General features: G+C 39.0%; 1 protein-coding gene across 1 annotated transcript in view; it reads left to right on the top strand.

The window, feature by feature from the left end:
• Positions 1–15,653, top strand: part of mdga1 (MAM domain containing glycosylphosphatidylinositol anchor 1) — a gene marked incomplete at both ends in the record, with an annotated part of 179,696 nt that overhangs the window by 52,592 nt on the left and 111,451 nt on the right. Inside the window, one exon of the mRNA XM_080500476.1 lies at positions 2,037–2,176. Within this exon, the coding sequence (XP_080356602.1) occupies positions 2,037–2,176 (140 nt within the window). The remainder of the gene's footprint in view (positions 1–2,036; positions 2,177–15,653) is intronic.

Below are 15,653 nucleotides of genomic sequence, written 5' to 3'. Positions count from 1 at the left end.
CAGAAAGCTCACATCATTGCATCTATCGTCTATTATTTTTGCAGCAGCTTGCTGTGTCCACGGTGCTGTGGAGTGTGGAGTGAATTTGTTGAAGAATAATTTGATAAAGTCATTTAAACTTTTGCTGCGGATTATATTTATTGAGCAAATTAGATCAAAATAGTTTTTAAAACTTTTTGAACATCGTCAAATTGAAGTGGCTCGAAGACAGTAATATTTGACTTTATACAGTTGTTAAGTGTTGCCTCACATAAGTTGGTATGTTAGTGGCCTTCAATTGCCCTTTGAGTCTTCTCAGACTTTAACTCCGATCTTTAGGATCTCAATTCGCTCTGCAACAAACTTGACAGCTTCAACAAAGTTCTCAGTGCGAAGGCAGCTCTGGCCTGAGGTCAAAAGCGAGCAAACTTACCGCGATGCAGACTGTACTTTCAAGCTATAGCTTGGAATCACTTTCAGTGTAATGTCTGCATTCTATTTTAGCCTCTGCTGCATCGTCTCTACTTTCATTTATCACAACATCTGACGTGCTTGGATGTCATGTCGTACACATCTATGACTTCATTAGGTGCATTTCGTAATGTGAGACAAGCGATTAACTCATTAGATATTTATCACGCAGACAGTACATTAAAAACTTCATTTTCACACACAATAGCATCGAGTCACTAAAAATTCCACTTTTCAAAGACAGCTTAAATGGAAAAAAAATGCACATTTTCTGAAACATGCAGCACTGCATTTGCACACTGCAATCACGTTTAATAATCTTTCTGCTCATGCGTGGGTATGTGAATGGTTCCAAAGTAACTCTTATGCTGCTCACGCTTTTCAATTTACTTCTCCAGCAATGTCTATTTACTAAAGCATTATTCAGATAACATGTGCAGACACATTTCCTACCGAGGCCTCAAATACAGTTTGCAATTTTCGGCTGTTGGAGATGAAAGATTGGATCATGGGAGAATCGTTATCAAAATCTGTGGTCGTGGCTCTAATTGGCAAACAACGTCACGCCGTGGGCAAGGCTCCTGTGATCGATACTAGTCAGTGCCAGATATTTGGGGCGATCGTAGCTGCTGTTGCCTTTTTGTTTTTGTTTTATTTTTACATGGAGAGTGTTTTACAACTTTAAAGAGCAATTTCCACAGAAGACCATTGTTTTTAAACAATTTCTACTCATTTCAACCTTCCAGGACCTGACGTCCACATATATATGTACATTATTTTGGGACCACAATACTTCACTAGTTTGGGTCTTCGGAGGTTAAGACAACCTGCAGAGTGTGCCGGAGCAATGAAAGAAGGCAGTTTAAAGAAGCCTCAATGTATATAAAGTACTACTTTGCTGTGTTTGCATGTGTGGTTGTATGACAACAAACACATGCAAAGTGGCTGATTATGCAAACTACTGTGTTTCCATGCGTATGGCGATTGATTGACTGTGAAATTATTCTGGAACAAAAACTGAAAAATAACAGTCAATGGTTGCCAGGTGAACAGTGCCATGGTGTACATAGCTAATTTTTGCTGGAGCTTTAACTGTCTTTACTATGCAAGCAGTTATCAACTGAGAAAAATTTTAATTATGAGAAAGCAAAGACTGATGCAGTATATTAACTTTTTTAGCGAGACATGGCGGGTTGGTGGTGAACAAGTTGATTAATGCAGTTCTCAACTATGCAACATTCTGCTTTTTATTCACTAAAGGCTCTAACCAATGGCTCCAGCCTCCACTTGTACTGTCGGCTCCCTCAGTAAAAGGAATTTCCCACCCATGAATGAATGCCAACATTTCAATTCCCCAATACCTGTCAGACGGTGATATTTGTGTCACTCGGGCATATTTTATCAAAAGCTCTGTTAGTGTGATGCAGTAGTAATGTGAAACATTTATCTGATTTCTCAACACAGGCACTCGTATTATCCATGTACAAGGCAATGCCATTATTTTTCTTCTGTGGAGATGTTACTAAATATGTAATGTGTTTCTTCTCTCTCTCTCTGTGTGTGCACATCCATACATTAATTCACAGCTCCAGCCAACGCCCAGATCGTGCACTCAGGCGCAGCATGTAATGTCAAGGACGATAACATCAGCGAAAGAATCTACACTATAAAAGAAGGAGACACGCTAGTGCTTCAGTGTATTGTTAAAGGACACCCGCGACCACAGGTAAGCTCCTGCAACACCTGCCAAACAACATTTAATAATGCACAGCTTCATATGTATGTTCATAGACTTTTACTGGGCAAACAGATGTGACTCCTGGTCAAGTACACCTTGTGAGAGATGCTTCAAGTAGCTGAGACTCAGAGTTTGGTTACATACACATATATCAGTGCAAACGGAATTGGTGGGTAAATCTCTGAAATAATTCTATTTCATTCTCCATTCAGAGCTGCTTGTAGCTTTTTGCAGTTTGATCAATCACTTTTCAACAGTACTGACAACAATCTCAGTGTTCACTAATTATTTAGATCCCACCCACTTTTTCCATCTTGATGTGGTCTCAGTTTCAAGCCTGTTTTTTTATTTTTTTTTTTTATATATATATATATTTACATTAGCCCAAATTACATAACATGAATATGGCAAAGCCCAAGGTCTGATCAAGCTGCTGATGTTGTTATCATGCTCGAGCACCTCCTTAAATCTGGACAAATTAGCCTTTGTTTACAAAGTGCACCTGTTCTCACACAAGCACTTCAGGCCAAACACACTGGTGACTAAAAGTACTGCAGGCATTGTGGACATTGTGTATGATTGGCTTCAGTTACACAACATAATGTGAACTGGCAAGAACACTTCCATGGACATGTCCACTCTGATATCATGTTTTTAGTGCCATAGATTTTTGTATTTGTGTTACATTACATCCCTACCATGTCATACCCACATTATTACAACCAGCTGAACACTGATGTAGACTGGCTCGGTCCTCTGCCCATTGTGTTGTTGGTGGCATTACCAATTTATTTGTTTTTTCATTGTACATATGAATAGGGGCAGCACAATGAAGGCAAGATGTTTCTTAAATGTCAGGGGTTTATCTCCACAGCACAACTGGCCGGGCTAATGTGCTCTCTGCTGTAAACAGTTGCAATGACATCATTCGCCTGTAGCAAGGGAAATAAAAGCAGCTGCAATAATAATAATACGCAAGTGTGACACACAGATGATTGTATGTATACGGATAAGTAATTAATTAGCATATGAACAATCGCAGCATGAAATTATTTGGACTCCACTTCAGTGCACTGCTGATTTCAGTCTGTTCCTCTCAACACCATTAGAGAGCAGTGAAGAAGAAGAAGAGTTCAGCTCCTGCTCGTATAGAGTCATTAGTGAATATTTTTAATGTGGATACTTCCTTTAATTCCACTCAAGAAATATAGGCTACTCTAATATTGGTTTTTGCATACTGTATACATCTCTCTAGTTCTCTGTTGGTCTATCACTGGTGTGTGTGCACACACGCTACTTCTTACTCATCCAACACACAAGTGGATGAGGGTCAAGTCCAGTAAAAGCAGGACTCGGGTGTGTGTGTGTGCTGGTTTTTAGAGGTAGATGTAAAAATGAATTGAGGCGACTGTGGAGGGATTGCACGCGCACGTGTGCGTGTGTGTGTGTGTGTGTGTGTGTGTGTGTGTGTGTGTGTGTGTGTGTGTGTGTGTGTGTGTGTGTGTGTGTGTGTGTGTGTGTCTGTGTCTGTGTGTGTGTCTGTGTGCGCGTGTGTGTGTGAGGTGAGAAAAAGCAGTGTTCCTCAGGGGTGCATGTCCACTGGCATCACATCAGAATGAATAAAACAGGGCTTGTGTGTAGGCATAGTTGACTTCTGTTTGTGTCTGTGTGCACGTGTATGTGTGTGTGCATGTTTGAGAAGTTCCTTGATAATGCGATTTTGCTGATGCCAAATCATTTGTTTGACACTTCAATGTTTAATTACACCCTGAACCGTTGACTTCACCTGTCTACACACACTATTGGCATCATCTCTCTCTCTTATTAAACTCATCCTTCTCCATCCTTTTCACATATGTATTCACCCCCATTTCTCCCATTCACAACCCATGTGCGGAAAAACAAATACAACTTTAAATAGAACTTTGTTTTCACCAGTTCTAGAACAATGATCATTATACAAAACATACTCTGAAAAACACACACTACATGAGTTCATTCCCCTGGAGCTGTTCAAAGATGTAGGAAATTGCGTCAGTGATTGCTTGTTCTCCAGGTCGGAGGTGGGAGTGTATTTTGAATAATGATAACTTTTGGTCACATTGTCAGAATGTAAAATATATGATGCGTAAGCAAACAAGACTTACACTGCCGCTGGCAGAAAGACATTGGTTAAGTAAGTGCATGTGCTCATGCTTGTGTGTATGTGGGTGTGTGTATGTGTGGGTGTGTGTATGTGTGTGTGTGTTTGTGTATGTGCTTGTGAAGATGTGTTTTGTAGGCACACACTAACAAAAGAAGACAAACAGATAACATTTCAGCTCCACATTCATTTGGACTAAAAACATGAGCAGAAGTAATACATATCATTCAAATCAGGTCTGTATTCTGTGAGTGTCAATGGAATATGAAGCTTGCTTTACATTTCAATGAAGATATATTGTATTTTTTTCACCTTAAGGAAGTATTGGCCTTCAAGGATTGTTTATTTAACTAAATCAAGCTTGACGAAAGCAAAGATACCCAAACTAAAATTAACAAGTGTGCAAATCACAAAAGATGAAAGAACAATGCACCTTCGTGATATTCATCTTTTTTTTTTTTATCATCATAGCATTTCCAAACCAACAAGTCATGAGTTTATTTCCTATACGTATATAGTGATGTGCTGGATTCAGGTCTGTTGAATTGCAAGACCATTGATGGCACGCTGAATTACTATATGCACCGTGCTGCTGCTGCCACATGATTGGATTGTTACAAAAAACAAAGTGAACCCATACATATAAAATAGACACACTGGTGTTCATATTTATTAATTCATAAATATATTACTCTTCTTCAGTGTCTTCATAAATGCCACCAAGAGGCAGATAACCCGCAATAACAACAATGAGATCGTTAGGATTACAAGCCTGTGACAGTGGAAATAAACAGTGAGTGTGCTGACCTCTGTCCTGGTACTTTCTGCATGAGCAGCACACTGCAGCACTCTGCATTGGGTCCCATTGGGCTTACAGAGTTTCCACTGCACTTCACTGGCTGTATTGATAACCTGATCCTTGTCACCCCGACTTCTCCTTCATCCAGCCTCACATCTCCACATCCCTTCTTTTTCCTGCACTCAAGCAAACAGATTTTTTTTTAACATTGCATCCATTTGTGTTTTTTCTCCATCATTTGTTTTTTTTTGTTATTCTGAGTTACTGTAAGATGACATATCATAAACTATGTTTCTTCTGTCTGCATGTTTTTTGTTATCTTTTTTTTTACTTCTTCACAGATTTCTTCAGAGGTCTGAGTGACAGAAGTGTGGTTGTCAGTTTTTGTTGTTTTGGCAAAAGTGTAAAAAGTTCTTTCTTTTGGATGTATGTGGTACATCTAGTGGTTTGCATTTGAACTGTTTGGTGTTAGGTTCTTTAGGAAATTACCCAGCTTTAAACAGAAGAAAATAACATCACTTCGAGTGATACAAAATGTTGAAATTCTGACAAAATAGTTTTATGACAAAGCCATAGAAAGTAACATTATTTTATTAAAGAAATAGCATCTAATGTGCCCATCAGGATGCATGTTGGGAAAGTGTAACAAATTAAGAAAACAGCAGCTGGAAAATTCACTTTTTCTTGTGGGCGAAGATGGTCAGGATTGAACAGATCTTCCTCATTGAACTTGCACAGAAGCTTCATTAGCATGGATCTGAGACAAACATCTTGTTTACTTGAGACTGTAAAAACCCCCAAACCCAATGCAACTTGATGAAAAGATTATTATTATGAGCTACATTTTGAAAAATGGCTGACGTGACATTTTGTACAATGTTATTGTGATTATGAGCCAGACGAAGGGCAAGACAGACACAAGTTGTGGCGAATGCTGCATTGAGCTCTGCCTCACTGAGAAGTTTGTATTAGCCGCCAGGTGTTGGCAGACTTTTACAGTGTTGAAGTTTCATGGCGGCTCTGTTATCATTTATGGATGTGCTTTGTTCCAGCGTGGCTGTCCTCCTAATGCTCTCTGCAGACACTCTTCTGAGAAACAATATTCTGACAAATTTGTGCTGACGACATTTCATAACACATTTATTGATAAACACACTCACTGAGGAGAAGACCACACCGACTCTTTAAAAAACATTAGAGCTTTATCTTTTATTAATCAGATGAGCTGTTTCCTAGCAGTTCAGAATCTTTTATCTGTCTCTGGTTTCTGGCTTTGGGAGGGAGCGGCTCATGTCCCACATTTTGATGGGTCTATTTAAGATCATAGGAATATGATGTATGAGTTCTGATTGGCAGAAGGTTTTCCTGCATTTTCAGTCCAAACGCATTACGGGTGCAGACTTTTATAGTCTGTATTATTTTTTAATGCAGAGACCGTCATCTCCACAAAAACTTTCATATGAGCCATCGCGAGGTGTAATGATGAAGACTTTACTTCCACTTTTTGTGCTCTTCCTCTCTCTTGTCACCTCTCCCAGTAAAAAGGGGGGAATCCAATTTGGCCATGTGAGGCCAGACCAATAAACTGCTGCTTTACTCAGAATGAGTCTGATTGAGGATTTATCCAGTCCTTTATCAAGACTGATTGTTTACCTTTGCCTGAGCTAGATTGGATTGAAAAGGGAGCCCTCACCTTGATCCATACAGTGAAGAGAAAAATCTAATCATTTCTCTCACTTTCTGTCCTTTGTCTGTCTTTCTTCCTCTTTCTATCGCAGCCTTTACCTTCATATTATTTCTGTATCGGCTTCTTTTTCTTCTCCCACCATAAATAGTCTGCTTTTTGTTTCTTTCTCCTGTACACTTTTCTTTCATTCTTGTCTTTTTTATTTTCTCTTCCAAACTGATCTCTCACTCCTTCATCCTGTGCCCACCGACCTCTCCTAATTTCTCCATCCCCCTTTGTCTCTTTCTCTGTTTATTTTAGGCTTCCCTGCTCTATCTTCTCTTTACTTCACACCAGCTGCAGCAAACCATACATCAAGTCAGAAACACGGAGTTCACCTGAGGAGCAGTTGGGATTGGGAAAAGTGGATTTTGTGTGCATACGGCGTTGGTAGGAAGCAAAGTGCCGGTCCAAACTGACGCTAATGGATCATTTAAAAATGGCAGCAAAAAGATGGAAGTGATGACCACCTCCCGTATAGTCCTGCTGACGAACTTATTGATTATATGCCTGAGAACTGTAGAGAAAAAGAAAAAAAAAATCACTAAGAATGAAACCTTTATGTTGGAGGTCACCTACAAGACGTTTGTAGCATTGCTCAAGTTAACTCCAGGGACAGCAAGGCTTTTAGTTAACAAAGCACTGTAGTCTTACCAACAAAGCTTTCCTTGTTGCACGCGAGCGCACGCACACACACACACACACACACACACACACACACACACACACACACACACACACACACACACACACACACACACACACACACACACACACACACACACACACACACACACAGGCTCTCCTCGTTTCTTCAAGAACACAATAGGAGAGTAAATGGTTTTTCTGAAAGTGATTCCTACCTCCTTATTATTTATTCATGGGTCTGCTGGTCATTGCAACCTTGAGACTTGCATGAGTGTGTGTGTATGTGATGAATCCTATACAAGAAAAAAAAGAGGTGGATGGAGCTATAGATGAAAAAAGTGGAGAGGTTGAGAAAAGGAAGGAGTGGGGAAGAGGGAGGAATGGAGGGAGGGAGATGAGGCGCTGCGGTCTGGAATACGGGTTTGGATTTCCGTCCTTGAGGGGTGAGTGGAAGGCGATCGATAGTGAGGCTGAAAGCAAGGCTGATCGGGTGGCAGCATGAGGCTGCACAGGCACTCAGTGAGAACACGACCGAGACACAAACAAGGTCACTGTTTGACCCCTAGGAGGATGAAGAAAAAAACTAAACAGGAGAGGGGAATGAAAAGAGAAAGGATCAAGATGGAGATTTTCAAAATTAAAATGAATGATGCGTGATGAAAGAAATAAACATATACTGATTGAACAAAACATGCTCCATCTGAACATAAAACAATTAGTATAATTTATAGTGAGCCATGTTTTAGGAAAAGAAAGAAAAAATCTCAAAAGGGATTTTTTTGGGGGGGCTGGCTTTGAGGAGACTCCTTTTTAAACTGAAGAAAAAACCTTCAATAACATGCTTCAGAAAAGAAAAAAAACCCAAAAAACATCCATGTTGTTTTTTCCACAACCATATGGCGAGTTTATGAAACATGAATTTGTTTTTGAGTATAAAAAGAAGCAAAGGCTTGGACAATGGAAATATACGAAAGAAAAATGTTGATGAATGGCAGTGATGGGCTGAAAAAAAGTACAGACTGGCCACTCATGTAAGGTAAAGATGGGGTCAAGGCAGAATGAACGAGCTTGTGTTTCTTTGGGGTTTACTGTGCTCGCTGTTTGTTGTCCACTGGGCCACTGGAGTGTTTCCAAGACTCAAGACCAGATGACAACATATCTGTGAGTAGTTCCAGCAAAGCTCTTCAAGGAAGTTAAATGTTCAATGGAAGATACAGCAGGATGCAACATCTGCTTCGTTTCTATTGGCAGATCTGCATCTTGTGTACTTGTTTTGCTCCACAGAAAGACATTGTTCACTCGTCATTCCACGTTTTGGTGGGTTGGTTTGCTGCTAAAGAACCTACAGACATACAATCACAGCAGAAAGGTCAGTTGTGACATTCTACAAAACATTTAATTCTTTTTACTTAAGCTGCTTTTCTGCACTTCAGTGCATTTTGAAATCCTGTACACATCAGACTAATTGTACACGGGATCATGAGATCCACATTGCACAGACCGTAGGAGACATTAGTCGCATGCTGTGCTTCACTGTCATGTATAAAGGTGAGCCATTATTCCAGTGTCAAGTCTCTTTATCCTGAAATCAAGTTCCTCTATGTATTTTGCTGAATTTAACCTCGCTTCAACTCTGACTAGTCTCCCTGTCACTGCTACCAAAGAAATATGTCGGCATCATGCTGCCACCTCCATATTTCACTGAGCTGTATTAACCAGACAGTTATTTTCCTCACAGAGCAGAACAGATTAATTATTGTTTAAAAGTAAAAAAAACATAGCCTGTCTTTCTTTTCATTGAGAGTATCTTTATTTAGCTGTTGTACCTGATGAAGTCTTACTATCCCTGCAGCAAACTTGTAAAGATCTTAACCTACCTGATGAAGACCATTATTATTCACTTACTCATAACCAGAAAGTCATTAAAAGATCTGAACACCTCGAGTTGATGGGGTTTAAATAATTAACCAGACAATTTGCAACTTAGTAGACAAGATTTTTGTTGACCTATATGCGTGACTCTCAGTCAGACACCTTGTAATTGGAAACAGCAGGAGAAAAAAGTTTTGTGATGTTAAATTTTTGATTGTGAGCATAAGGCTTTTTTAAATTCTTATTATTGCAGATTTAAGTTTGTAATGCAACTTCCAAAGTACGATTCAGAATGAACTGTTCTTCTATTTTTTTGGCTATTTCTTACTGAAATTGTTGGTCTAAAAACCCTCACTAACAACTGGAGTGCAAATCATATCATTCGGAAGCCAACGGTTTGAATAGGCACTTTTAAAATCACTTTTTTTTTGTTTTCATTGGCTTTCAATCAACCTGCATTCGCAATGAGGGTTTTTATCACTTATCTTAATTATCACCGTACTTGAGTTTTTTCTCTGCTGTATTTTAAATTTGATATAATGTTCCTGATATATTTCCTCCTAAAGCCATGTGTATCTTTTTAAATCAAGTGCTTTTATGCCGTCAACTTGCTATCCCACTTTTGCCGCTGCAATTAAGCGTCTGGAACTTAATGACGTTCATGTGAAGTTTTGATGTTGATATTTAACTTTTGTTCAGGATTAAAACACATAAAGTGCCTTTTGTGTGAGCATGAACGGTGTGTCCTTGGCTACTCCAGGCAGACAGAAAGTCAACAAAGACCAAATCAAGTTTGATCTGAAAACAAAAACACTGGTGCTTGGTGATGATGTGTCTGGATGCACAATTTCTGAACTGGACTCTGCTATACCTCGTCTCTATGTTTGAGTGTCTCTGGAGTGTCTGCTACCGTGGTAACGGACTGTACTTTGTCGACAAACCCCTCTGTGAGACTAAAAATAATAAAGAAAAGGTCTAAATGTCTGTACTGTATGTCTGTGCTCACAAACTAAAATGGAGCAGTGGAAAGGAAGTAGACTATTAAAAAAGAAGGTTAGCAGAGAGAGTGAGAGAGAAATGAAAAGGTGCTTTATGTGGATTTTATGTATTTTTCTTAACCATATGTTGGGGAAAGTGACCATAATTGACAACCTCAGCAATCCATTAAGTCGTAAAATGCGAGGTTAATTATCTGCGATCCTTTGACTGTTTTTTGTTAGTCGAGGAAAATAATGACAGCACATGACACTACTGCTTTAAACTTCTCACGGTAACATAAACACTGTTGTGCTTTGTGTTCCGCTTTGGAAAATCTTTTCATTCAGTGCATCTGTTTGATGCGTCACATTAACATTTGTGAGAATTTGGAAAAATGTAACTGATATTTCCTCTGCGGTAAAAACTACTGTAAGTACCATTGTCATTTTTGTTTTGCAAATTACACATCGTATTTTGCACCACATAGTTCTTCAATGGTTGTCAGTCCCGCCTCAGAGCGAGCACATACTTGGTTCAAGTCCTGTGGAGTTTGTATGTTTGCCTCAGGGTACATTGTTTTTTATTTTTAATCTCAGTTCAAGTGTTTGAGGCGAATCGGGGACTCAAACTTGCCCATAAGTGAGTGTCTGTGTTTATCCTATGATGAACCAGTGATCTGATGGCTCAGTTTGTCTCCAGCACCATGTGACTCTCAGTGGGAGATAACATTTTGGGATATTATATTTTGTGATAGTTAACTTGAAAAATGTATTGGATTTGGTGACAGGATTGTTGAATATTTGACAAAAACCTGCAAAGACATAATTATGTAAATCTTTTAATGAATATCTACTATACGTGTGTGTGTGTGTGTGTGTGTGTGTGTGTGTGTGTGTGTGTGTGTGTGTGTGTGTGTGTGTGTGTGTGTGTGTGTGTGTGTGTGTGCGTGTGCGTGCGTGTCTGTGTTCTAGCACGCGATTGAATGGCTTGTCCTTGATAGTATTTAAGGATTATAAGAATTTCCAAATTTGTTAACGTGCCCTTAAATGTTTAAGATTCATCAATATTAATGTTTTGTTTCTGCAAGTACAAATATATAGTTTGTCAAGCATTTAGTTGAGAACTGGGATCATTTTTCTTGAGTGTTTTTGATGAGTTTTATAGATGAAAAGTATTCTAGCACAAACTTCTTTGCTTGTTGATTTAGTTGTCTGTACATTTATGACAACTGGTGCATTTAAAGGTCGGCTATCAAAGATGTGATATTTGGGCTGAGTTACTGTTTGATTGTTCTCTTCTTAGCCACAATGGCATTAGCTGTGTCAGAAACAACAACACAAAGCTGTAGTAGATACAGGCACATGTTTGTAGGTGCAACAAAAGAAGTACTTAATAACTAAATTATTATATTCAGATCCTTCATACAGTGAGGGACTTGAGTTAAACAGTTGTCTCCTTTAACTGGATACTAATGATGTAATCTGTACTTCTGTAGCATGCATTGTAACACTGTTACCTCTCTGCCTTTTTGCTTTTTTTTTTAAACTTCCCCTGTGTATTCCCCTCCTATTATTTCTCATTTCTCAGCAGCTTGGCATCATCATGCCACTCAGCAATGACATCACCATCTCTGCACCTACTCCCAAAAAAAGGAAAAGAGAAGGGGGCTCACATTTCTCTGTCTCATGCCCTGCTTGTGCTAATTAGCCGTTGCTTATTACAACTAATACATTTAACATGGGCAGAGCGTGTATGGTAGCGGCTGACACTGCGGCTGACACTGCAGCTGACGGCTGTTGACACGTTGGAAAGAGCAGCGTGTGTCTGCTGAGTATGTCTGCCCCCGTTTGTTCTGCTCTGACTCAACCAAATGATGGTCAAGCAAACGTTGGGAAAACCCCTTGAAACATTTCCAAAAGCATGAATTATTCATAGTTCTTTATACTTTAAAGACAGCTCAATAGTTTTTATGCAACTGTTGGCTTTTTGTCTCAAATAGTAGCTTATTTATTATAATTACAACTGAAATTGTCAACATCTTTATTCTTTTCAACATGATTATGTTATTGTGAATACTGATGATTCAATTGCTTCCTGTAATTTGGCCTCAAACCTGGTTTCATATTACCGAGGCAAAAAAAAAGAGCGATAAAGACATTCATATTGTGTGACAAGGTTAGATGGCGTGTTCAATATCAATGAGTCAGGTTTATTGAACTTTTTTCTCTGTGATGTTTGTGCTGAGACTGGGAGGAGGGACACACACACACACACACACACATCCATACACAGAAAAAACTGCAGCAAATCTCCAATTGTCCTATAGAGACAAGAGCTGATACAGTAAACAATATGCGTAAGAGCTTAGTAACAAGCTTATTAACATTAATCAAGTTATGCTTATGGTTCAAAGTATCCTTGTCAATTGCTTTGAGTTCCCACTGAGATCACATAATGAAAATGCCATTTAACTTTGATCCTCTCCACTTTCTTTGTGTTTTCTTGCAATGGTTCAGTTTATTTTTTATTTTCACATTGTTTTTAATTTTTGTTTTGCTTTATTACCAATGTCTCTTCTCTTTGTTATAACGTGACTTCTCTGCTTCACTCCTTTCCCGAATTTACAATTTTTCTGGTCTGACCCCCTTTTTTGTTTTCATATTTTCTGTTTTCTCTACACTTGTTTATTTCTTATAAACCTACCTACCTACCTTACCCTGCCTGTTGGACAGACAGGCAGGGTAAGTGCGCATCGATAGGTGAGTATCAAAGTAAAAGAGGAAGAGACAAAGCAGTTAAGACACGCAGACTTTACAACAGACACAAGAGAGGACCTGACATGATGTGACCTTAATTGTGCATAAATTAGCAAGATTTACATTACCAAGTGAAACTACAACATCCTTCACATGACACTGAATTCAGTTGCATATTTTAGTTTTTGCATATTGTGTGAGTTACTCTGGTAAAAAGTTTTTTGTTTTTTTTTGTTAAACCACAAGCTTATTTAAGTACTTCTGACAAAACTCTGAGGAGCTGGACATACAATCAACTGGACCAACAAAGAGTCATTTTACAAACCCCACCTTTAATCGCGTATTTTCAAGCTATACTGCTCTCTTGTTTTGTTTATTTATTGTAGTCATCTGGCACACATTTCCTCTGATGTTACGTCTTCTGAGTTTGGACACACATTATTGTACGTAACTCATTGTGTGTGTGTGTGTGTGTGTGTGTGTGTGTGTGTGTGTGTGTGTGTGTGTGTGTGTGTGTGTGTGTGTGTGTGTGTGTGGTGTGTGTGTGCGTGCGTGCGTGCCAAGTAGTATCCCCCGATAACAGGATTACCATCTTAAGCCTATTCACGGTAAGTGAGCCAGTTGGACAGATAAAGCACCGTATCGTCAACTCTGCTGGCGTTACATCAAGAAAAGAGTTAGTAAAATTGTAGTAGGCAGGAATAGAAGGCTCACTTAGAGCTATTGAGGGCAAATATAAGAGAGTCCAACTGTGTAATGCCACAGGAACCAGTCATGCTGGGGAGAGAGAAAAAAACCTTGCAAGGTAAACGTTGCTTCCCAAACAACAAAAGGTTGAACTTCTTATTTTTCTCTCTGGTTATGCTTTGTGTATTTGTGACAATTTTCTCATCTCATGGGAGAGATATTAATTATCTATTAATGTAGATTTGCAAACTTTGATTTTTATGTACTTTTAATTAGTAATTTAAGATAAGATCAGATTTGATGAATCCCATATGGAGAAATTCAGTCATCACAGCAGCGAAACATTGCGTAAATATTTAGAAACAGGCAAGATAGTTGCACCAAGAGCGTAGACAATGTACATATAAATAGATAATTGATTAAAAACATATCTATGCACATATATACATGGGGATACAAGAGGGGAAATATGAGGGAAAAGTGTTCAGTAGCATTAATAATATTTACAATATTTTTAGTGCAATAGCACCAGGACAGTGATAATTAAACTCAGTTCCTGCTGCTGAACAGACTCACAGCAGCGGGTATGAAGACCTGTGGTAGCTCCTTCCTAGATGGTGACTGCAGTAGTCTGCCACTGAAGGAGCTGGTTGTGAGACCTTGTCCCCGAAGGATTTAAGCTTTGCCCGGATCATCCGCTCACCCACCTCCTCTATAGTCTGCAGCGGGGTTTCCAGGACAGAACCTGCCCTTTTCACCAGTCTGTTCAGTCTCACTGTCCCTGACTGGAGCAGAGAAGTGCCAGCAGACCATTGCATAGAGAATAGCTGATGCTACCACAGTGTCATAAATTCTCTTTAACAGAGTCCTGCAGTCTCTGAAGGACATCAGACACCTCAGCAGGTAGTCGGCTTTGGCCCTTCTTTTACAGGGTGTCGAGGTTTAACATCACGGGTTAAAAAAGGATCAGATTAATTAGTTTTTTTTCCTACTGTGTCGCCTTAAAACTGAAAACATACTAAACCTGAACACCACAATGTGGAGCCCAAAATGCTGGACTCCTCTGTCTATTTGTTTTTAAGGCTGACAATATTACATGAATAAGCTTATTGTTGGATTGATGTTATGGCAGATTGAGGACTACATACTGAGCCTGATTTACTACTTATATAAAGCATGCCACATTGCACACTCGTGTTAACAGATTGTGGTTTCATTTTGCGTGTGGTTTGATCTGCGAATAGCACCATGAGCATTATGTATACAACCACTAATATCAGAATGACAATTTCACATGCATGAGGACCTACCCAAGATTCAGAAGGAAACAATATCACTGCTGTGTTATTTTTTGTATTTGGTAAAAAAAATTTTTTTTTGGGGGGGGGGGTCACCATGGATTGATTGAAAGAAGCTGAGCCCTCACAAGCACCATAATGTGGTACTGTGGATTCTTACGGATTAATGAAGAACATTATCGAACTTTATGAAAATAGATAACAATTTGGCTCAAAACAAAAATTGGGGTACAAAATATTTCATGATAAAGTCCACAAACTAAAATTGTGGCGAGACAGCTGAGAAAATGCCTCTCAGCACAAAAACAGCAAAGTGATTCACACTTCATTTTCCAACCTGGTTAAGTCTCGTGTTTTTCAGACTATTTACCATTTTTATATGTGAAAATTTTTAGTAGAGCAGATGCTCAGGAAAGGTTAGGGTAAGGAAATGAACTACATGGGGACGTGTGTGCGGACGTCTTTGGGAAAAATGTTGCCTGAATAAGGTTTTTTTTTTTTTTTTTTTTTTTGCAGATTCACAATTCAGTTTTGAGCATATGTGTTTTTATTAATACA

The sequence above is a fragment of the Blennius ocellaris genome (assembly GCF_963422515.1).
Source record: "Blennius ocellaris genome assembly, chromosome: 1".
Lineage (NCBI taxonomy): Eukaryota > Metazoa > Chordata > Actinopteri > Blenniiformes > Blenniidae > Blennius > Blennius ocellaris.
The sequence above is the reverse complement of the archived record's forward strand: the minus strand, read 5'-3'. Positions and strand labels throughout refer to the sequence as shown.